Source organism: Pocillopora damicornis, chromosome 9, assembly GCF_964200805.1.
Source record: "Pocillopora damicornis chromosome 9, jaPocDami1.2, whole genome shotgun sequence".
Taxonomy (NCBI): Eukaryota; Metazoa; Cnidaria; class Anthozoa; order Scleractinia; family Pocilloporidae; genus Pocillopora; species Pocillopora damicornis.
The window spans coordinates 5761546-5785151 of record NC_142678.1 but is presented as its reverse complement, the minus strand read 5'-3'; the positions used below and the strand labels follow the sequence as shown (position 1 = coordinate 5785151).

The 23606-nt window shown below is 38.2% G+C and overlaps 3 protein-coding genes and 1 pseudogene across 3 annotated transcripts; all 4 read right to left on the bottom strand.

Annotated features, from left to right (window-relative positions):
• Positions 1–1401: 1401 nt before the first annotated feature.
• Positions 1402–5182, bottom strand: LOC113666980 (uncharacterized). Its single transcript, XM_027182773.2, has 3 exons — positions 5039–5182; positions 3653–3909; positions 1402–3148 (listed from the first exon to the last, which is right to left on the bottom strand). The coding sequence occupies exons 2-3, from the start codon at positions 3896–3898 to the stop codon at positions 2213–2215; spliced, it is 1182 nt and encodes a 393-aa protein (XP_027038574.2). The 5' UTR covers positions 3899–3909; positions 5039–5182; the 3' UTR covers positions 1402–2212.
• A 1700-nt stretch (positions 5183–6882) lies between these two features.
• Positions 6883–11262, bottom strand: LOC113666990 (uncharacterized). Its single transcript, XM_027182780.2, has 3 exons — positions 10975–11262; positions 9145–9385; positions 6883–8750 (listed from the first exon to the last, which is right to left on the bottom strand). The coding sequence occupies exons 2-3, from the start codon at positions 9382–9384 to the stop codon at positions 7257–7259; spliced, it is 1734 nt and encodes a 577-aa protein (XP_027038581.2). The 5' UTR covers position 9385; positions 10975–11262; the 3' UTR covers positions 6883–7256.
• Positions 11263–15947: 4685 nt separating this feature from the next.
• On the bottom strand, positions 15948–20270 carry LOC149039808 (uncharacterized). Its single transcript, XM_089182079.1, has 3 exons — positions 20041–20270; positions 18189–18429; positions 15948–17804 (listed from the first exon to the last, which is right to left on the bottom strand). The coding sequence occupies exons 2-3, from the start codon at positions 18426–18428 to the stop codon at positions 16329–16331; spliced, it is 1716 nt and encodes a 571-aa protein (XP_089038205.1). The 5' UTR covers position 18429; positions 20041–20270; the 3' UTR covers positions 15948–16328.
• Positions 20271–21006: 736 nt separating this feature from the next.
• LOC149039807 (uncharacterized) lies at positions 21007–21745 on the bottom strand (annotated as a pseudogene).
• Between the last annotated feature and the right edge of the window lie 1861 nt (positions 21746–23606).

Here is a 23606-nt window from a genome sequence, read left to right as displayed (position 1 = left end):
GACAGCTCAAACACATCCATTGACAACACAAACACTGAAATATTTGTTTTCATGCAACCGGCTAACAGGGAGAAATAAAGGATGTTGACCTGGTTCGATCTACAATCTTAATTAAACCCAACACGAAGGGATAGAAGTTATCCACCAGATTCGAGCTGGAACTGCGATCTAAAATCTTAAGGCAGAGACAAGTTCATTATCAAAGCGAAAACCTTTTCAATATTATTGTCTCGGTTCACTGAATCGCAGTGTTATGACCTTATTTCTTTCCGTTTCGGTTTCGAAAAGACAATGGCATTGCATCATCTGAAACAACTGTAACATTCGTTTAGCAAATTTAAGCGGTAACAGTTTGTGTCTTTGCATTTCAGAAATTTAAACAGAAATTCGGATCAAAATGAATCTCTCGTTATAAAGTATTTGGCCTCAACTTATAATTATTTGGTAATAAACAAATCGCTTTCATTCCTGGAAATGTCCGGCACTAAATACTATATCAATATAAAATCTGGAATTTACAAGATGATAATCTTACTATCATTTTTGCAGAAATAAGTTCATTGTAAAGCGAAATCCTTCCATTTGTCATTATTATGTTATATTTGTTGAAGAGCAATTTTAGTGACCTCGTGCGCTTTTCTTGTCTGTTTTCGATTTCGAAATGACAATGGCATTACATCATCTGAGCATCCACATATCCTGTCAGCGGTGGCACCTCGCTTCATTGCTTTCATAAAGTAATGATTCCACACAAAGTGGATCTTCTGTCTAGAAGCATTTATATGTAACAGGCTCCAACCAATTTTTTTAAAAAACAAAACATCTCTTGTATTCCCGGAAATGTCACAAAATGCTATATTTAGATAACATTTGGATTTTGCAAGATGCTTATGTTACCATTTTTGCAGCCCAGTCTTCATAACACGTCAAGTACAGTTTTAAAAGTCGACCTCGACTGGTAGTTACGGTAATGGTTCATCTTCAGAATATGTTAATTTAAGATCAGCAGCTACAGATTTCACTCTAGAAGCCACCAGCATCGACTTGCATGACCACATTTTTAGTAACGCCGTGAGTCCTTTTTACTGTTCGTGGTAACAATAATGCAATCTCCACCAAGCTGAGGAGGATTAATGGTGAGCAAGAAGCTAAAAAAACTTGGGTCTCACCTCAGAGACAGCATAGAACACTGTTTGGGCTTCTTTAAAAAGCAGGGAGTATCAGGGAATGATTATGGTGTCAAAGATACCTTTAAGGCGCCAGAACATGATATCTTAATTTCAGTCTGCCGATTTGATTTAGCGGGCGTGCAATTTCATAGACCCTCACTGGACAATATCACTAGCCCAGGCACTAAATTCCCAGTAGTATTGACTTCTACTTGATACTCATGATCAGGTATTTCCTATCAAGTTCTTTATTGTTGGCTAAGGAAACTACACTTAAAAAAAAAGCAGTGACAACAACTACATAATTCAAGCCTAGAACTATATTTGTGGCTAGGATGACGCAATTTGAGACCTCCTTTAGGTAATCTTTTCAATTAAGCCTTCAAATAAAAGCAAAAGTTCTACAGAGTCGATCATGCAAATCAAAAGAGGTTCAGTCAGGCAGCACATTAGCCTCATGATTCGGTTATAATGAACAACCTTATATCAACAGTGATATACATAGTCGCTAACTTACTAAATTTAACAGGGAAATATCATTGTGATTGTGCTTTTGTAATTGTTTCGTTCAATGTTATCCACTGAATTTCTAACAGTTTATTCCCCTGCCCCTCAGTGATCTGTCTATGTCTATAGCTTCGTTCATTTAAACAAGTCTCTTTTCCACATTGGAACAATCTTCGAGTCTAATTTAAAAAAGGGCTATTTGCAACAATATGACCATCCGCACGATTCGTTTGTCTTTATACAAAAAAATTTCAATAGAATATCGGAACAGATCATTAGCATGGTTATTAAGTATTAATGATTCAAATTGAACGAATGAGTCTTCCTTAATGGAAACCATCATAATCAAGCTCTAAGGCATTCTAACTCTCCCTGGTCATCTTGTGCCTTTTTTGATAAGAGACAGAAACAAATGACGAGTATATGCAATCTTTGAATTTTTCCCGATATTACAGACCGTTCTCATGATCTGTGAAGGTTTGAGAGTTTCGAACAAGTAGTTAAGTCCTTAATTTGTTCTTGACTACAGAGGTACCCTACTGTATAGGCCCTTGTCTCTTAGATTCTTCCTCTTGGTGCTTCCTTCGTAAAATCCTCTTGAAATATTTAATAATTAAGCTAAGGAACGTGTGATAATAGCGGACGAATGTATTTCGATTGGTCGTTTCGGTGCTATCATGACTGTCGGTCACAACCCCCAAAATATCTTGAACGATTATTTGAGAGGAAGGTTCGTCCAGGTATATGGAAGAAGAAACATTAATTTCAGACCTTTCACCTTCAGATGGTATTTCGGGCCGTCTTTCAGATTCTTCATGGCCATCCACATGGTTTTCCAAAGTCACCTCGTGGAACGTATGATTCAAAGCTCTTATGGCAGCGCTTTCGGGATCGTCTTCGTCGAAATTCGAGCCATGAGGAAATGACAGTCGATCAGCACTTGATAGGAGAAAAGCAGCCTTTGCTACTTTGCTGATGCGTTTGAACACCGTCACCCAAAATGCCGTCTTCCAGTCGTTTCTGTCTGGCAGTCTGGGCTCCATGGAGTCCCCAGTTGGTACAAATGGCACTTTAATGGAAACCTCTTCAGGCACTCCACAGTTGTGGATCAGGGCTTGCCGAAATGTCTTCTTCAGACCTTGGAACTTTTCACCAAACACCTCTTTATCCGAGACGCCTTTCAGCTTCTGGCTTGCTGATGCAAAAACCATGTCAGCAAACGTTAACACAATTACAGCGTGGTTCCAAATCTGAAAACCTAAGGCTGTCGACAGCTTCTTCATTGTCTCTAAGTCGTCGTTACGAAATCTTGTACCATTCATCTCAGTACAGAACAGAATAAGATCGAACTCTATCTTTTTTTCTTTGATCTTCTTTATATATTCTTCGTCATTGCCTTTCGTATCTGCCAGTCCTGGAGTGTCAAACACCGTAATCTTCACGTTGTTCTTTGAAAATTCATAAGCTCTCACCTAGAAATGATGAATCATAGGGCTTAAGCTGCCTAGTCTTTACGGATATACTAATAATAGCATAATGAGATATTGAGGAAACAAACTCTTTTAGACAGCTTGCTTATATTACTACCGGGGACTTGTGCCTAAGACTGAAGGAATGTCCTTCTCGTGAACAGTTCGCCAGTAGAAAGTCTTGAATTCTCAAAACCTTTGGAACCGATTTTAGCCTGAACTAAATCCTTGTCACGTTACTTAGGTATTTTTCTTGACACTTGCAGCTCTTCACTCTACCTAGCTAAGGGGTCATGGGTGGGGTATCTCGCTTTATTCCCTCCTTTCCTACCTTGCAATGTCATTTTGAAGAATGTTACGGGGGTACTTGATTCCTACTTCATATGGCTCAAGTTTCTTGTTCGAATCCTTAGATCAATTTTCAATTTTTTCATTCCAATATCACGTTTATAAGCGATCAAAATGTAACTAAATCTTTCTATACGTTTATAATTCAGTAAAACTTACCTCAGCGGTTTTTGGATCAAAATCTTTTCCCTCCTCAGCAAGCTGTTCACCGATTAGAGCATTCGTCAAGTGAGATTTTCCAACTCCTGTTTTACCGATTAATAGTATTTTGATAGCGTTGCCAAAGCAAAACGTCATCAGGTGATTCAGTTGATACTTGAGACTTCTCTTACAGAGTAACTTCTGCTGTTCTTCCTTTCCAGCCAAAGTCCTCGATCTTCTTTTCAGGGCTCCCTTCTCCGCCATTACAATATAAACTATGTCAAAAAAATGTATGATATTCATTGTATTTAGAAAAAAGTGAAATTGATGATCTTTTGTTACAGTTAAATTTGATATTTGAATCATCCTCATAGAGCATTTACCCTACAGTGTAATATTAATTGGTACAGAAACAGTTCAGATTATTTTAAAAGACACTGACCTTAATAAATCAGGATAAATAAGTAGAGTTAGAAAGTTTTAGACTTGGAGGCCAGAAGGGAAAATCTTACAGTGGGCTAAAAGACCATAGAAAACTTCATAGATTGAAGCCTAAGTGAAGGCCAAAGCATATTCCTCCCTTATAAATCATTCCCCCTTTCACTTCGACTTCTACTAAAAAGATATGGGCCTAAACATCAGCATAATTCAGACCAGTCTTTCTTATTTAAAAAAAAGCAACTATCTGAAATGGGCTGAATAGTTTGTTTATAAAGCAGGTCACGTTAAGAAAATTTACAATTATAGCTTTGTTAAAACGAAAGTAAACATGCCCGTGGTCATCTCTTGCATAATCTTTCCTTGATTATATCTACGTTTTTAATGAGCTTTTTGCGTTGTTCCTCTTCCCGCGAAAATCAGTCTTACGTTACTGAACGTTTATTAAGCAGCGATCAGAGAGGATGAGAAAGATACGTAAAAGGCAATCGCGCCAAATTCTTCGGGATACACTTCCAGCAAAGGTTGACCTTTCCATACCGTGAAAACTTACAAGTCAAAATAATAAATCTTGGCTAAGGACAAATGAATAATAATTGAACTGAAGTGATGCTGCCTTTTTCCAAACAGTGAGATCAAGCATTTTGCAAATCAAGCATTTAACAAATCAAACGTTTTCACCAAAAACAGTAATTCTCTTTATTCACCTGGGAGGAAATGAATATGCACTATAAAGAGCGAAGCAAAATCAATCAATTACGATAGCAAAGTAAGAACATTTATCATTTACTAAGCTCCTTGTAATGACTGTTAAATCGTCACACTCTCAGTTATTAAAACGTTCATCTTGTCTTTTCAGCAATCCAGAAGAGAATTACTTTCGATATTGAGGAGCCCAGCCGGAAATGTATCGCGAAATGATTTTGTTACATTAAAACAGAACAAATTAAAAGCATGTGCCCTAACCTTGTGGACTGACTGTTGGGAATTTGTCTAAAGGAGGCTGCGAAGAACAGCTGGTTCTACTGCGTACACAAGCAAAGGAAATGTGGTGTAAATTTGTGGTGTCAACACAGAACTTTTTGTATCATGTGATTTATAAAGCAATCTGAGAAATGCGAGAGTCCTGGAGCGAGTTAGAGACGGACCATTATCTTCCTGAAAGGGGGTATGAAAAATATTGAAAAAAATTGTTCGCAGAGTCTGAAAAGACAAAGTAAGTTGTTTACAAACGTGATAGGGCAAAAATAATGTTTGCATAAAGGTCAGGTAAGATATTTAAAATATTATTACCAAAACTGAAATTTAAAAAACATAACCAATTAAAGCATTAATATAAAAATTAACACAATTTGGGCACTAAAAGGGGTCACTCTGTATTAAGCAAATACCAAATCTGAAAATAGCTGAATTTTTCTTGAAAAAATGGGAATTTATCGTGGCAATTAAATCTCAACTTGTCTTGTCAACATTTTGTCCAACTACAAAACTTTATATATCAGGTGTTTTTCTTAAAACTGTATTAATTAAACAGATAATAGTCTTCAATCTTGGATATATTTATCATTGCTACTTAATACATATTTCAGAAGTCAATGAGTTACATGAACGACATAAGCGAATAAAACTAAAAAATGATAGACAAAAAGGTTGAAGCAGCTGTAGTTCTTGACACATTCGTTGACAACTGAAAAACGTTTTTGTAGTAGTAGAGAAATGGGTGCGTTCCAGAAAACTGTCATCTTCCTGATGATATCACCATCAAAGCTAATGGATCACATACTACTTATAAGTTATTTAGAGTGACCTATGGCCACAACAATCATTTCAAATCAGCAATGTGCCTGCCTTCGCCTCTAGTACCACATGTCGGGTGGTACGAGTATGATGGCCTGTAGGAACATCATCAAAGAGGATCAGGAGTTCGTGACTGTGGAATCGCAAAAAAGGCCGCCACTCCCTTTGCCTATTTCCTGTTGTATGCCCTTTAGTTGCGTCAGTAGCTGCCAAAAAATTTTAGAAGGTGTGTGGAGCGTATATCGACAAAATAAGTGGCAATAGCACTAGTGATTACGTTCTTCGTAAAAATATTTCAATAAGGCAATGGTAATATTTAGCACAGATGAAAAGAACAAGGAAAAAAAAAAGGAAAAAAAATTGTTTGCACGAAGATGATGTTGGAAAAAAATTTTTTACAGAAGAAAATTTCTCATATCCCCCCTCCAGGAAAATAATGATCCGTCCCTTAAAACAATTTATGATTCCAGGTTGGGTGGCCAGAGATAAACCATTTAATTTTATGAAGAGGTGTTAGAGCGGAGAGAGCTACGCAGCTAAAAAATGCATCAAGGAAACGGTATGAAAGACAAGAAGTCCTTCACAACTATGGATATACACCGATACGAAAGACAAGAAATCCTACACGACTTTTCGGGGAACACAAAGTTTTCAGAGAGAACGGAGGAGTATCATTTTTTCCTCGAAAACTATAAGGGCGGACTACAGACAGTTGCCTGTCAATGAGGTGGGGGGGGGGGTTCATTGGAACCCTACAGAGCCTTTGAGGAAGGGGGGAAATCAGGTAAATTTTATTGTGACACACCCCCCCCCCCCCATCTCCTCAGGTGCCAAAAAATGGTCTGTCTCATAAAAGCTAGAAGCTTGATATGAAACAAGTAAAAGTAAGCACAGAGGATATAGAATCAAGGGGGCTTTGTTTGCTCTTCAGAACTGTGTGATGAGGAAATTAAACAACGATGGAGTCGAAGAAGGCTTTCTCCTTTCAAAATCCACAAACGCCTGGTAAATGCTTTCGTCCATCTTTTCCTGTTTTAATCGTTTTCTTCCGATGGTGTTACTAATAACATGAATTTAATAAAAAAAAATACATTTTTCAAAGTTTTGTAAATCGGTCCTCTGTATCAAATAACTTCATTGTACTCAGCAACTTTAACTCGTCTTGTCTTGAAACAAAAAGTCGCTTGGACCTCTAACGAGCCTACATATAATATGCTATCTATTTGAACCTTTTTCCAATAGCTCGTTTGATTTCAGAAACGTGGCATGACCTTTTTGAGGATACAGAGTCCAATTTGATTTATAGATTATACGTTCATAGTCTAACTGGTTGATATTTTTAAAGGCACACAGTTTCTCTCTTTCTCTCTATTTGGTCACCACGTGATCATTTCTTCATGCCTTCTAGTCTAGGCTTTGAAACGAAAAGTGGGAAACGCTTCTTAAGATACTTCAAAAGGAAGCGGAGGAATATTCCGTACTTTCCACCAAATTTGGCAGTGGTTAGCTCACCGAGGAAATTCCCTGTTGCATCGGCCAACATCTCCTTCTTGACGTCTTTAGAGCACGTTTCGTTTCTATTGATTATGGGGCCTGACACCTTCGCAACTTGGCCAGGTGATGTGGGGCACTCGTCTTCAGGTTCATCCGACGTCTCAGTTTTTTTCTTAGCACTGGTCAGCTCACCGATGAATTGCCCTGTTACATCGGCCAAAATCTCCTTCTTGACGTCTTTAGAGCACGTTTTGTTCCTATTGATGTAGGGGCCTGACACCTTTGCATCTTGGCCAGGTGATGTGGGGCACTCGTCTTCAGGTTCATCCGACGTCTCAGTTTTCTTCTTAGCACTGGTCAGCTCACCAATGAATTGCCCTTTTACATTGGCCAACATCTCCTTCTTGACGTCTTTAGAGTACGTTTCGTTCTTACTGATGAAGGGGACTGACACCTTTGCAACTTGGCCAGGTGATGTGGGGCACTCCTCATCGGGTTCATCCGAAGTCTTAGTTTTCTTAGTACTGGTTAGCTCAACAATGAATTGCCCTGATACATCGCTTATTATCTCCTTAAAGATTTCTTCAGAGAAGGTTTCGTTCGCATTGATGGAGGGGCCTGACACCTTTGCACCTTGGCCAGGTGATGTGGGGCACTCCTCTTTAGTTTTCATCTCAATTTTCTCAAAACAGCGGCTCAATTTTTTGTCAAAGCCACTTTCTTTCAATTTTCCTCCTGATTCTTTGATTGCATTCCTTTCTTCGATGGTTAAAGATTGACAAACGTTGCCATCTTTCCTTACTTTGCTTTCTTCGTTTCCTTCACCAGAGGTGGAGGAAAGTGAAATGCGATCGACATTTGCCATTAGGAAAGCAGCTTTTGCGTTCCTGTTGATACGTTTGAAAGCTGCGATCCAAAATGCTGTCAACCAGTCTTCTCTATCTGGAAGTCTTGGATCATCCAACTCTCCGGCTGGCGTAAATGGCACATTAGTCACGGTTATCTCTGGTACCCCTATGGTAACCAAATGTTTGGTTATCGCTTTCTTGAAACCTAAAAAGCGATTATTGAAAACGGTTACTTCAGGTACGTCAACCATCTTCTTAGCTGGCGATAATGGAACTTCGTTTGCAAAGGTTAAAACCACAAGAGCATGTTCCCAAAGTTTCTCCCCCAAGGCTTCTGTAAGCTTCTTCATCGTTTCCAAGTCGTCGGTGCGAAATCGCTTACTGGTCATCTCAGTGCAGAATAGAAACAAGTCCAAGTGGGTTACTTTCTCCTTGATTTTCTGCAGGTATTCTTCATCACTGCCGGTTGCGTCTGCAAGTCCTGGAGTGTCGAACACTGTAATAGTTACGCCGTTTCTGACAACCTCGTAAGCAGTTACCTGAGGGGAATAAACAGGAAATAATTACGCCATTTAACTCTAACAGTGATTTACTTATGATCTGACCTGGAATGTTACCTAAGTTACACGAGAGAAATGCATGAAAATTTTTTTTATATTCTTAAGTGCGCCCTGTTTCTCAATGAGACCTTGGAAAGTGGTTTTTTCTCATCCCTCAAATAACGTTTTGCCTGATACCTGCAAAAGCACTCCATAATTCTTTCTTGATTTCAAGCATTAAAGAACAGAGAGAGTTTAGACATGCTGCTGAAAAGGATGCAAAATATATTATCATTACTTTTCCCAACTACAAGTAATACACAGTAACCCGTTAATGAAATTACCTCATAATAGTTTAATAGGTGAATTAACTGTCGATATCAAAGTAGCTTACGTCATCAGTTTGTGGGTCGATGTCATATCCTTCTACCGCAAGGTTTTCTCCAATGAGCGCATTTGTCAAATGTGACTTGCCAACTCCTGTCTTGCCACTCAGTAGAATGTTAACAGTCTGGCCACCTGAGCTAAGAAACTGTTCGATCTGATACTCCAAGTTCTTTTCACCAAATATGATATGACTAACTTCAGTTGCGGAGGCATCGGAACTTTTATCTGGGGTCCCTTCCTGTGCCATTCTTGATAGTAAATGAAATAAATTGATTTTTATTATTGTAAAGAGGAGGAAAATACACCATGTGTAAATTGACCGAACCATGATGGATAGAGAAGTAGAATGAAAAATTTAGTAAGCATTGTCAAAATAATAATACGCTGTTTGTTTTCTTCAGCCAAAAGATTATGACGTCAACACAAATACTTTTCGGACAGCATCTGGCATCAATTGGATCATTAAGTGATTTTCGCTTACACGTGCGTCATTCGTATCACAGCCTTGAAAGAGTTGATTTGTTTTAACGGTTTTGAGTCATTTATTTCGTCGCCTGACGGTTATGTGCTACATGACAGAAGAGTAGAATGCAAGAAACTTTACACGGCAGTGAAAAATTTAGATAAATCTTAACTTTGCTTGCGCTAATTTCACCTCATCCGATTTGCTTTGGTATTGACACTTTGATACATTGATCACTTCAAGCATTCAAACCTTCAACCTGTATTTCATCCTCTTCAATCTAAAAAGTATTGAATATTGATCAAATTCGGTGGTCAATAATTTGAGTGTTCTGCGTTTTTTTCTCTATTTAGTTTACATTGAGAGTGCGCTTATTTATACATATAAATTATACAAACATGCTATATTTGTGACCTTAAGATGTTGAATGTTAGTCGATATTTTGATAATCCGTTGGCCTCGTAACCTTATCTATCAGTCGTGTAATCTTATAAAGCTTTTCTTGAGAAAACGACGCGAGGATTCTTAGAACCTCAGTTCGCTTTAAGAGTGCTCTTGGATTTTCTATCAAATTGTACAGACAAGCTACGGTTTCTGTGACCCTATAAGCCAAGTACTGTTCAATATTTTGGTAATCTGTGAGCTTTTGTTATTAATCTTATTTTTGTCAATCGTTATCAAACAACGCGGTTATCGAGAAAAGGACGCGAGGTTCTTGGAACCTTACTTCGCTTTCAGAGTACTCTTACTTTTTTTTTTAAATTATACAAACAGGCTATCTTTGTGACTATGAGACGCTGAGTTTTGGTCAATATTTTAGTCATCTGTTGCCTTTGTTGGTAACCTCATCTGTCAGTCTTTGATTAAACGACGCTGGTAGCGAGAAAAGCACGCGAAGATTCTTGTTAAAAAAACAAACATCTTACAACAAATTATCGAACAAAGATTCGTTGAAAAAATGTTTCGGAATAAGTTTAAAACTGTCCAAACCCCGTTAAAGACTATTTCTTCTTGATGACAAGCGAAAGTAATTCATGCTATCTATATTTTACTCCATTTTGGCCCGCAAAATCGGCTCGAACTTCTCCAAACGTGGATCACGTATCGTAAGATGTTAAAGATGCTATTTCAACCAGTGTTGTTTAATTCGTAACGGCGAAAACTAGTGCATACCTGAACAAATGTAAACCGGATTTTATCGACGTATCGAAAGATACAAAAGAATACGCGACAGACGACATGTGCTTGTAAGACTCTCGTTACACGTTGCATGGCATATCTTTGCAGAATTTCTTTAGCAACGCTGAATGCCTGTGATGTACTGTTAGATGTCTATCGGCGAATCAGTCGCATAAATAAATTCATACAACCTACCTTCAAAGGCAAGGCAAATGCTCGTTTATTCTTGTACTTCCGGTTTTCAATCTCAAAGTCTTTCGTGAAGATGTCTAACAACCACACCGGTATCTCAGACGGTCTCGAAGAGGGCAGTGTAAGTTACCTTAGTCATGTAGTGCATTATAGCACGTTAACAAAACAAGTCCAAGGCGAAGAACGGGGAAGAGGTCTGGGGAAGCGTAACTGTTGTGACTGAGTTTGACGCTTACACGGTCATTACACTTCATCTTCTATTGTGTTTCTTCCGTTGTTATTTGGTATTTTGTGACTCAATAAACCGTTTCCTAGAAAGTTTTGAAGTCAATTAATAGTACTATGGTCATTATAGGGATGGATGTAATAAATAACCCCATATCAACAATGATATACATAGTCGCCAACTTACCAAATTTAACATGGAAATACTGCTGTGATTGTGCTGTTGTAATTGTTTCGTTCAATCTTATCCACTGTTTCAATTTCTAACAGTTCACTCCTCTGCCCCCTCAGTGATCTGTCTATTTCTAAGTCAGATTTGCTCTTTTTCACATTGGAACATTATTTGCATCAAATTGATAAAAGAGCTATTTGTAGCAATGTGACCATCCACACCATTTGTTTGTCTTTATACAAGGAAATTTCACTATATCAGAACAGATCATTTGCTTGGTTATAAAGTATTAATGATTCATATGAAACTAATGGAAACCATTATAATCAAGCCCTAAATCATTCTAACTCTCCCTATGTCCTTATAAAGTTCATCTTGAGTTTGGTAAGAGATGGAAACTAATGACGAGTAAATGCAATCTTTGAATTTGTGGCATCCACAAATCGACAGCTTCTCCATTGTTTCTAAGTCGTCTTTACGAAATCTTGTACCACTCATCTCAGTACAGAACAAAATTTTTCTCTGTGATCTTTCTTCGTCATTGCCTTTCGTATCTGCCAGTCCTGGAATGTCAAACACCGTAATCTTCACTTTGTTCTTTAAAAATTCATAAGCTCTCACCTAAAATTATAAATCATAGGATTTAAGCTGCATAGTCTTTAAGGATATACTAATAATAATATAATGACTGAGATATTATGGAAACAAACTCTTTAAGACAAATTGTTCATATTAGTACCAGGGTTTGTACTTGAGGCTGAAGGAAGGTCCTTCTCGTGAATATCTCGCCAATAGAAAGTCTTGAACTCTCAAGACTGTTGGAACTAACCTGGAACCGATTTTAGCTTGAACTAAATTATTGTCACGTTACTTGGGTATTTTTCCTCACGCTTGCTGCACTTCATGCCCTCTGCTCCTACCTTGCAATATCATTTTGAAGAATGTTACGAGGGCAATTGATTCCTACTTCGTATAGCTCAATTTTCATGTCCGAATCCTTAAATCAATTTTCAATTTTTTATTCCAATATCACGTTTATAAGTGCATGATCAAAATGTAACTAAAGCTTTCTATTCTTTAATAATTCAATAAAAATCTCTTCCCTCCGCAGCAAGCCGTTCACTGATTAGAGTATTCGTCAAGTGAGATTTCCCAACTCCTGTTCCACCGATTAAAACCATTTTGATAGCCTTGCCACGGCAAAACATCATCAGTTGATCCAGTTGATACTTGAGACTTCTCGTACTGAGTAACTTCTGCTGTTCTTCCTCTCCAGCAAAAGATCTTGATCTTCTTCTCAGGGCTCCCTTCTCCGCCATTTCAACATAAACTATGTCAAAACAAATGTATGATATTCATTGATTTGAGAGAAAAGTTAAATTGGTGATCTTTTGTTACAGTTAAATTTATATTTGAATCATCCTCATAGAACATATACACTCCAATTAAATTTTCATTGGTAAAGAAATAGGTCAGATTTTTACAAAAAAAAGTGGCCGAAAGAAATCAGGATAATTAAGCAGAGCTAGAAAGTTTCAGACTTGGAGGCCAGAAGGGAAAATCCTATAGTGTGATAAAAAACTATAGAAAACTTCATAGATTGGAGCGTGACTGAAGGCCGAAGCATATTCCTCCCTTGCAAATCATTCCCTCTTTCACTTCTGCTTCTACGTAAAAGATATGAGTATGAAGATCTGCATGATTCAGGTCAGTCTTTCTTATCTAAGAAAGCAACTTTCTCAAATGGGCTGAATAATTTTTTTCACAAAGCAGGTCACATTACAAAAAAATAATAGTGGGCTTGAAACATAATCGTTCATTGTGTAACTGAAACGAAGCATTGTTAAAACGAAAGTAAACATGCCCGCAGTCATCTCTCATATCATCTACGCTTTTAATTAGCTTTTTGAGTTATTCCTCTTCCCGCGAAAATCAGTCTTATTAAACGTAACTGAACGTTGATTAAGCAGCGATCAGACAGGATGCGAAAGAAAGGTAAAAGGTAGTCGCGCGAAATTCTTCGGGAGACATTTCCGGCAAAGGTTGACCCCACCATACCGTGACAATTTACAAGTCAAAATGATAAAATTATAGCTGAGGACAAATGTATAAGAAATTAACTGAAGTGATGCTGCCTTTTTCCAAATAGCGAAATGAAGCATTCCGCTTGTGCAACAGTTTGAAGCGTTGAACTAGTCAAGCGTTTCCAGTTCTGTGAACTAACCTTGTGGACCGATTGTTATGATTTTTTCTAAAGGAGACTGCGGAGAACAGTTGGTTCTACTGCGTACTCCAAAAAAGTAAGTGGGGTGTAACTTTGCAGTGTCAACACAGACCTTGTTGTATAATGTGATTCATTCAGTGATCTGAGAAAATCGAAATTCCCAGAGCGAATCAAAAGTATTTATGGCTCCACTTTGGGTGGCTAGAGACGAACAGTTATATTAGATTAAGAGGTGTAAAAGTGGAGAGATTTGGGCAGCTAAAACCATACATCAATTGAAACTATAGGAAAGACAAGAAATCCAACACGATTGTGGATGTACACCGATATGAAAGACAAGAAATCCTATATGATTGTGTATGTACAGCGATATGAACGACAAGAAATCCTACACAATTGTGGATGTACAGCGGATTTGTGTCGATCGTTTCAAAAGGTTAGATGGTATAAGACCATGAAAGGTGCAGTTTGACTCTAGTTGGAATAAGAAGGGGGGGGGAGTGGGAACACAGAGAGAACAGAGAGGTATCGTTCTTTCCTTTAAAACTATAAAGGGGGGACCATAGACAATTCCCTGTCAATGAGTGGGATTCATTAGAACCCTACAGAACCTTTGGATTAAAACAGAAGAAATTAAATGCATGTGCCCTAACCTTCAAGGCCTGACTGTTAGGAATTTATCTAAAGGAGACTGCGGAGAACAACTGGTTCTACTGCGCACACAAGCAAAGGAAGTGTGATGTAACTTTGTGGTGTCAACACAGAACTTTTTGTATCATGTGATTTATTAAGTAATCTGAGAAATGCGAGAGTCCTGGAGGGGGTACGAAAAGTATTTTAAAAAATTGTTTGCAGGGTCTGAAAAGACAAAGTAAGTTGTTTACTTTTTCTTACTTTTTTTTCAGGTAAGATATTAAAAAATATTATTACCAAAACTGAAATTAAAAAGAGTAACCAATTAAAGCATTAATACAAAAATTAACACAATTTGGGCACTAAAAGGGGTCACTCTGTATTAAGCAAATAACAAATCTGAAAATGGCTTAATTTTTCTTTAAAAAAAATGGAAATTTATCGTGGCAATTAAATCTCAATGTTACTAGTCCACATTTTGTCCTACTACAAAACTTCATATATCAGGTGCTTTTCTCAAAACTGTATTAATTAAACAAATAATAGTCTTCAATCTTGGCTATATTTTTCATTGCTACTTAATACATATTTCGGAAGTCAATGAGTTACATGAACGACATAAGCGAATAAAATCTAAAAAATGATACACAAAATGGTTCAAGCAGCTGTAATTCTTGACATACATGACACTAATGATATCACCATCAAAGCTAACAGATCACTTACTACTTATAAGTTACTTGAAGTGACCTATGGCAACAACAATCATTTCAAATCAGCAATGTGCCTGCCTTCGCCCTTAGTACCACACGCCGGATGGTACGAGTATGATGGCCAAAGAGGATCAAAGAGGATCAAAGAGGATCAGTAGTTCGTTACTATGGAATCGCAAAAAAGGCCGCCACTCCCTTTGCCTATTTCCTGTCGTATACCCTTTCGTTGTGTCAGTAACTGCCAAAAAACTTTAAAAGGTGGGTGGAGCGTATATCGACAAAATAAGTGGCTATAGCACTAGTGATTACGTTATTCGTAAAATATTTCAATAAGGCAATGGTAATATTTAGCACAAATAAAAAAGCTGAAAAAAAGGAAAAAATTGTTTGCACAAAGGTGATGTTGGAAAAAATATTTTTACAGAAGAAAATTTCTCATACCCCCCTCCAGAAAAAAAGAATCTGTCCCTTAAAAAATTTTATAATTCCATTTAATTTTCTGAAGAAGTGTTAAAGCGGAGAGAGTTACACAGCTAAAAAAAACATCAAGGAAACGGTTTTAAAGACAAGAAGTCCTTCACGATTGTGGATATACACCGATACGAAAGACAAGAAATCCTACACGATTGAGGATTTTAGGCGAACACAAAGTTTTCAGAGAGAACGGAGGAGTATCAGTCTTTCCTCGAAAACTGTAAAAAGCGGACAATAGACAATTGCGTGTCAATGAGGGGGGTTTATTAGAACCCTACAGAGCCTTTGAGGAAGGGGGGGAATCAGGTAGATTTTATTATGACACAACCCCACCCCCCCCCCCCCTTAGGTGATAAATAATGGTCGGTCTTATAAAAGCTAAAAGCTTGATACGAAAGAGGCACAAGTAGGCACAGAAGATATATAGATTCAAGCGGGCCTTGTTTGCTCTTCAGAACTTTGTGATGAGGAAATTAAACAACGATGGAGTCGAAGAAGGCTTTCTCCTATCAAAGTTCACAAACGCCTGATAAATACTGTTGTCCATCTTTTCCCGTTTTAATCGTTTTCTCCCGATGGTGTTACTAATAACATGAATTTAAAAAAAAATTACAAAAGACATTTTTCAAAGTTTTATAAATCGGTCCCCTGTATCAAATAACTTCATTGTACTTAGCAACTTTAACTAGTCTTATCTTGTGACAAAAAATCGCTGGACCTCTGACGAGCCCAAATATGATATGTTACCTATTTGAACCATTTTTCCATAGCACGTTAGATTTCAGAAACATGCCATGAACCTTTTAAGCACACAGAGTCCAATTTGATTTATAGATTTTATGTTCATAGTCTAACTGGTTGATATTTTTAAAGGCACACAGTTTTTTCTCTTTCTCTCTCTTTGGTCACCACGTGATCATTTTTTCATGCCTTCTGGTCTAGACTTTGAAGCTGAAGTTGGGAAAAACTTCCTAATATACTTCATAACGAAGCCGAGGAATATTTGGTACTTTCCACCAAATTTAGCAGTGGTTAGCTCACCGATGAATTTCCCTGTTGCATCGGCCAACATCTCCTTCTTGACGTCTTTAGAGCACATTTCGTTTCTATTGATGAAGGGGCCTGACACCTTTACAACTTGGCCAGGTGATGTGGGGCACTCGTCTTCAGGTTCATCTGACGTCTCAGTTTTTTTCTTAGGACTGGTCAGCTCACCGATGAATTGCCCTGTTACATCGGCCAAAATCTCCTTCTCGACGTCTTTAGAGCACGTTTCGTTCCTATTGATGAAGGGGCCTGACACCTTTGCATCTTGGCCAGGTGATGTGGGGCACTTGTCTTCAGGTTCATCCGACGTCTCAGTTTTCTTCTTAGCACTGGTCAGCTGACCCATGAATTTCCCTGTTACATCGGCCGACATCCCCTTCTTGACGTCTTTAGAGTACGTTTCATTCCTATTGATGAACGGGCCTGCAACTTGGCCAGGTGATGTGGGGCACTCCTCTTCGGGTTCATCCGAAGTCTCAGTTTTCCTAGCACTGGTCAGCTCAGCGATGAATTGCCCGCTTATTATCTCCTTAATGATTTCTTTAGAGAAAGTTTCGTTCGCATTGATAGAGGGGCCTGACACCTCTGCATCTTGGCCAGAGGATGTGGGGCACTCCTCTTTAGTTTTCATCTCCAATTTCTCAAAACAGCGGCTCAATTTTTTGTCAAAGTCGCTTTCTTTCAATTTTCCTCCTGATTCTTTTATTGCATTCCTTTCTTCGATGGTTAAAGATTGGCAAACTTTGCCATCTTTACTTACTTTTCTTTCTTCGTTTCCTTCACCAGAGGTGGAGGAAAGTGAAATGCGATCAATATTTGCCATAAAGAAAGCAGCTTTTGCGTTCCTGTTGACACGTTTGAAAGCTGCGATCCAAAATGCTGTCAACCAGTCTTCTCTATCTGGAAGTCTTGGATCATCCAACTCTCCAGCTGGCGTAAATGGCACATTAATCACAGTTATCTCAGGTACTCCTATGGCAACTAAATGTTTGTTTATCGCTTTCTTGAAATCTAAAGAGCGATTATTGAAAACGGTTACTTCAGGTACGTCACCCGTCTTCTTGGTTGGCGATAATGGAACTTCGTTTGCAAAGGTTAAAACCACAAGAGCATGTTCCCAAAGTTTCTCCCCCAAGGCTTCTGTAAGCTTCCTCATCGTTTCGAAGTCGTCGGTGCGGAATCGCCTACTGGTCATCTCAGTGCAGAATAGAAACAAGTCGAAGTGAGTTACTTTCTCCTTGATTTTCCGCAGATATTCTTCATCATTGCCGGTTGCGTCTGCAAGTCCTGGAGTATCGAACACTGTGATAGTTACGCCGTTTCTGACAACCTCGTAAGCAGTTACCTAAGGGACATAAAACAGAAAATAATTAAGCCATTTAACTCTAACAGTGATTTACTTATGATATGACTTGGTATGTTACCTCAGTTACACGGGAGAAATGCATGAAAACTTTTTATTCATAAGTGCGCCCTGTCCTAAATGAGACCTTGGAAAGTGGCTTTTTCTTATCCCTCAAGTAACTTTTTACCTAATACCTGTAAAAGCATTCCATAATTCTTTCTTGATTTCAAGTATTAAAAAACAGAGGGAGTTTAGACATACTGCTGAAAAGGATGCAAAATATCATTTTTTTTCCATCTTCAAGTAATACACAGTAACCCGTTAATGAAAGCACCTCATAATTGCTTAAAAGGTGTATTAACTGTAGATATCAAAGTAGCTTACGTCATCAGTTTGTGGGTCGATGTCATATCCTTCTACCGCAAGGTTTTCTCCAATGAGCGCATTTGTCAAATGTGACTTGCCAACTCCTGTCTTGCCACTCAGTAGAATGTTAACAGTCTGGCCACCGGAGCTAAGAAACTGTTCGATCTGATACTTCAAGTTGTTTTCACCAAATATAATCTGACTAACTTCAGTTGCGGAGGCATCGGAACTTTTATCTGGGGTCCCTTCCTGTGCCATTCTTGATAGTAAATGAAATAAATTAATTTTTATTAATGTAAAGAGGAGGAAAATAAACCATGTGTAAATTGACCGAACCAAGATGGATAGAAAAGTGGAATGAAAAATTTAGTAAGCATTGTCAAAATAATAATACGCTGTTTGTTTTCTTCAGCCAAGAGATTATGACGTCAACATAAATACTTTTCGGACAGCATCTGATATCAATTGGATCATTAAGTGATTTTCGCTTACACGTGCGTCATTCGTATCACAGCCTTTAAAGAGTTGATTTGTTTAGACAGTTTTGAGTCATTTATTTCCATTTGGGATCAGTCGCTTGACAACTGGTCATGTGCTACACGACAGAAGAGTAGAATGCAAGAAACTTTTCACGGCAGTGAAAAATTTAGATAAATCTTAACTTTGCTTGCGCTAATTTCACCTCATCCGATTTGCTTTGGTATTGACACTTTGATACATTGATCACTTCAAGCATTCAAACCTTCAACCTGTATTTCATCCTCTTCAATCTAAAAAGTATTTAATATTGATCAAATTCGGTGGTCAATAATTTGACTGCTCTGCGTTTTTTTCTCTATTTAGTTTACATTGAGAGTGCGCTTATTTATACATATAAATTATTCAAACATGCTATATTTGTGACCTTAAGATGTTGAATGTTAGTCGATATTTTGATAATCCGTTGGCCTAGTAACTTTATCTATCAGTCATGTAATCTTATAAAGCTTTTCTCGAGAAAAGGACGCGAGGATTCTTAGAACCTAGGTTCGCTTTAAGAGTGCTCTTGGATTTTCTACCAAATTGTACAAACAAGTTAAGGTTTCTGTGACCCTATAAGCCAAGTACTGTTCAATATTTTGGTAATCTGTGAGCTTTTGTTATTAACCTTATTTTTGTCAGTCTTTATCAAACAACGCGGTTATCGAGAAAAGGACGCGAGGTTCTTGGAACCTTACTTCGCTTTCAGAGTACTCTTACTTTTTCTTTTAAATTATACAAACAGGCTATTTTTGTGACTATGAGACACTGAGTTTTGGTCAATATTTTAGTCATCTGTTGCCTTAGTTGGTAACCTTATCTGTCAGTCTTTGATTAAACGACGCTGGTATCGAGAAAAGCACGCGAGGATTCTTGATAAAAAAACAAACATCTTACAACAAATCATCGAACAAAGATTCGTTGAAGAAATGTTTCGGAATAAGTGTAAAACTGTCCTAACCCCGTTAAAAACCATTTCTTCTTGATGACACGCGAAAGTAATTCGTGCTATCTATATTTTACTCCATTTTGGCCCGCAAATCGGCTCGAACTTCTCCAAACGTGGATCACGTATCGTAAGATGTTAACGCTGCTATTTCAACCAGTGTTGTTTAATTCGTAACGGCGACAACTAGTGCATACCTGAACAAATGTAAACCGAATTTTGTCGACGTAACGAAAGATACAAAAGAATACGCGACAGACGGCATGTGCACTCTGTATGTAAGACTCTCGTTACGCATTGCATGGCATATCTTTGCAGAATTTCTTTAGCAACGCTGAATGTCTGTGATGTACTGTTAGATATCCATCGGCAAATCAGTCGCATAAATAAATTTATACAACCTACCTTCAAAGGCAAGGCAAATACTCGTTTATTCTTGTACTTCAGGGTCTCAATCTCAGAGTCTTTTGTGAAGATGTCTAACAACCACACCGATATCTCAGACGGCCTCGAAGAGGGCAGTGTAAGTTACCTTTGCGATGTAGTGCATTATAGCGCGTAACACGAGAAACTAAAGCTCAGTCTCCGCAATTAACGCGGCCAGCAGTTGACAAAACAAATCGAAGACGAAGAACGGGAAAGAGGTCTGAGGAAGCGTAACTATTATGATTGATTTTGACGCTTACACGGTCATTACACTGCATCTTCTATTGTTTTTCTTCCGTTGTTATTTGGTATTTTGTGACTCAATAAACAGTTTCCTAGCAAGTTTTGAAGACAATTAATAGTACCATGGTCATTGTAGGATGGATATAATAAATAACTCTATATCAACAATGATATAAATAGTCGCCAACTTACCAAATTTAACATGGAAATACTGCTGTGATTGTGCTGTTGTAATTGTTTCGTTCAATGTTATTCACTGTTTCAATTTCTAACAGTTCACTCCTCTGCCCCCTCAGTGATCTGTCTGTTTCTATGGCTTCGTTCAGTTAAAAAAGTCAAATTTGCTCTTTTTCATATTGGAACATTCTTTAAATCAAATTGATAAAAGGGCTATTTTTGGCGATGTGGCCATCTACACCATTTGTTTGTCTTTATACAGGGAAATTTCACTATATCAGAACAGATCAATTGCTTGCTTATTTAGTATTAATGATTCATGGGGAACCAATGGAAACCATCAAAATCAAGCCCTAAATCATTCTAACTCTCCCAGTGTTGTTATAAAGTTTATCTTGTGTTTGATAAAATATAGAAACTAATGACGAGCATATGCGATCTTTGAATTTTTTGCCTAAATATTTGTACTAATATGACACGCCGTTCTAATGATCTGTGCGGGTTTGGGTGTTTCGAACAAGTAGTTTACTGTAAAGACCCTTGGCTCTTAGTTTCTTCCTCTTAGTGCTTCTTTCGAAAAAATGTCTTCAAATATTTAATAATCCAAGGAAGGAACGTTTGATGATAGCGGACGAATGTATTTCGATTGATCGCTTTGGTGCCATCATGACTGTCGGTCGCATCCCCTACAATTTCTCAAACGATTCTTCGAGGAGAAGTTTGGTCCAGGCATATGGAATGAGAAACACTATTTTCAGCCTTTTTACCTTCAGGTAGTATTTCAGGCAGTCTTTTAGCTTCTCCATGTTTGGGTGGGACATCCACAAAATTTTCCAAAGTCACGTAGTGGAACGTATGGTAATGGCAGCGCTTTCGGGTTTCTCTTCGTCGAAAATTCGAGCTATGAGAAAATTACAGTCAATCAGCATTTGATAGGAGAAAAGCAGCCTTTGCTACTCTGCTGATGCGTTTGAACGCCGTCACCCAAAATACTGTCTTCCAGTCGTTTCTGTCCGGCAGTCTGGGCTCCATGGATTCCCCTCAATGGCATCCTCTTCAGGCATTCCACAGTTGTGGTCAGGGCTTGCCGAAATGTCTTCTTCAGACGTCTGAACTGTTCATTAAACACCTCTTTATCAGATACAACTTCCACCTTCTCGCTTGGTGATGCAAAAACCATGTAAAACCATTGGAACCAACCTGGAACCGATTTTTTACTTGAGTATTTTTCCTCACGCTTACAGCATGGGGTATCTCGCTTCATGCTCCTACCTTGCAATATCATTTTGAAGAATGTTGCGGGGGCATTTGACTCTTACTTCATATGGCTCAAGTTTCTTGTCCGAATCCTTAGATTAATTTTCAATTTTTCATTCCATCCAGTATCACGTTTATAAGTGATCAAAATTTAACTAAAGCTTTCTATAAGTTAATGATTCTGTAAAACCTGCCTCAGCGGTTTTTGGATCAACACCTTTTCCCTCCACAGCATGCTGTTAACCGATCAGAGCATTCGTCAAGTGAGATCTCCCAACTCCTGTTTCACCGATTAAAAGAATTTTGATAGCCACGGCAAAGCATCATTAGTTGATCCAGTTGATACTTGAGACTTCTCGTACTGAGTAACTTCTGCTGTCCTTCCTTTCTGACAAAAGTTCTTGATCTTCTTTTCATTATCCGTCATCTCAATATATACTATGTTAAAACAAATGTATGATATTCATTGATTTGAGGAAAAAGTGAAATTGATGATCTTTTGTTACAGTTAAATTTTATTTTTGAATCACCGTACAGTATAATTTTCATTGGTACAGAAACAGCTCAGATTTTTTTGAAAAACGCTGCAGATTCTTTTAAAAAACACTGACTGTAATAATTCAGGATAAGGAAAGGAAAGGAAAGTTTCAGACTCGGAAGCCAGACGGGAAAATTCTACAGTGGACGCTAAAAAACCATAGAAAACTTCATAGATTGGAGCGTGACTGAAGTCCGAAGCATATTCCTCCCTTCTATTTCTACCCAAAAGATATGAGCCTGAAGATCTGCATGATTCAGGCCAGTCTTTCTTAACTAAGAAAGCAACTTTCTGAAATGGGCTGAATAATGTGTTTACAAAACAGGTCACGTTACGAAGATTTACATAAGGCCTAAAACATAATCGTTCATTGTGTAAAACGAAACTTTGTTAAAACGAAAGGAAACATGCCCGCGGTTATCTCTTATATAAGTTTTTCTTGATTGTCTCTACGTTAATAATGAGCTTTTTGTGTTGTTCCTCTTTCCGTGAGAATCAGTCCTATTGAACATAATTGAACGTTGATCAAGTAGCGATCAGACAGTCGCGCGAAATTCTTTGAGAGACATTTCCGGCAAAGGTTGACCCTTCCGTACCGTGACAACTTACAAGTCAAAATAATATATTATAGCTGAGGGAAAATGGATAAGCATTGAATTGAAGTGATGCTGCCTTTTTCAAAATAGCTACATCAAGCATTCCGCTTGTGCAACAGTTTGCAGCGTTGAACTAGTCAAACGTTTCCACCAAAAGGAGCGATTTTTGTTATTTACCCGGGAGGCAATCAATGTTCACGATAAAGAGCGAAGTGTGACTTAACTTTGCCGTGTCAACACAGACCTTTTTGTATCGTGTGATTCATAAAGTAATCTGAGAAATGCAAAGGTCCCGGAGAGAGTAAAAACAATTTATAATTCCAGGTTGGGTGGCTAGGGACGAACCATGGAATTTTATTAAGAGGTGTTATAGTGGAGAGAGTTAGGCAGCTAAAACTATGCCTTAAAAGGTCAGGTGGTATAAGAAGATGAAAGGTACAGTTTCCTTCTGGTTGGAATAAGAGGGGGGGGGGGGGGAAGATGGGAGGATTTAAGGGGAACACAAAGTTTTCAGAGGGAGTGGAGGAGGTATTATTCTCTCCTTGAAAACTATAAAGGGGGGGACTATAGACAATCGCCTGTCAATGCAAGGGGTTTCATTAGAACCCTACAGAACCTTTGGGGGGTGAGGAATCAGGTAAATTTTATTATGACACAACCAAAACCCTCCCGTCCCCCCATCTCCCCTGACGATCAATAATGGCCGGTTTCATAGAAGCTTGGTAGGAAACAGG

Bases quoted from the DNA above. Each gene is read 5' to 3' on its own strand.
- LOC113666980 (XM_027182773.2), bottom strand. From the start codon at position 3,898: ATGGCGGAGAAGGGAGCCCTGAAAAGAAGATCGAGGACTTTGGCTGGA. The intron at 3,149-3,652 runs GTAAGTTTTACT...CATCATTTCTAG, and splicing joins TTGATCCAAAAACCGCTGAG to GTGAGAGCTTATGAATTTTC.
- LOC113666990 (XM_027182780.2), bottom strand. From the start codon at position 9,384: ATGGCACAGGAAGGGACCCCAGATAAAAGTTCCGATGCCTCCGCAACT. The intron at 8,751-9,144 runs GTAAGCTACTTT...TATTCCCCTCAG, and splicing joins TCGACCCACAAACTGATGAC to GTAACTGCTTACGAGGTTGT.
- LOC149039808 (XM_089182079.1), bottom strand. From the start codon at position 18,428: ATGGCACAGGAAGGGACCCCAGATAAAAGTTCCGATGCCTCCGCAACT. The intron at 17,805-18,188 runs GTAAGCTACTTT...TATGTCCCTTAG, and splicing joins TCGACCCACAAACTGATGAC to GTAACTGCTTACGAGGTTGT.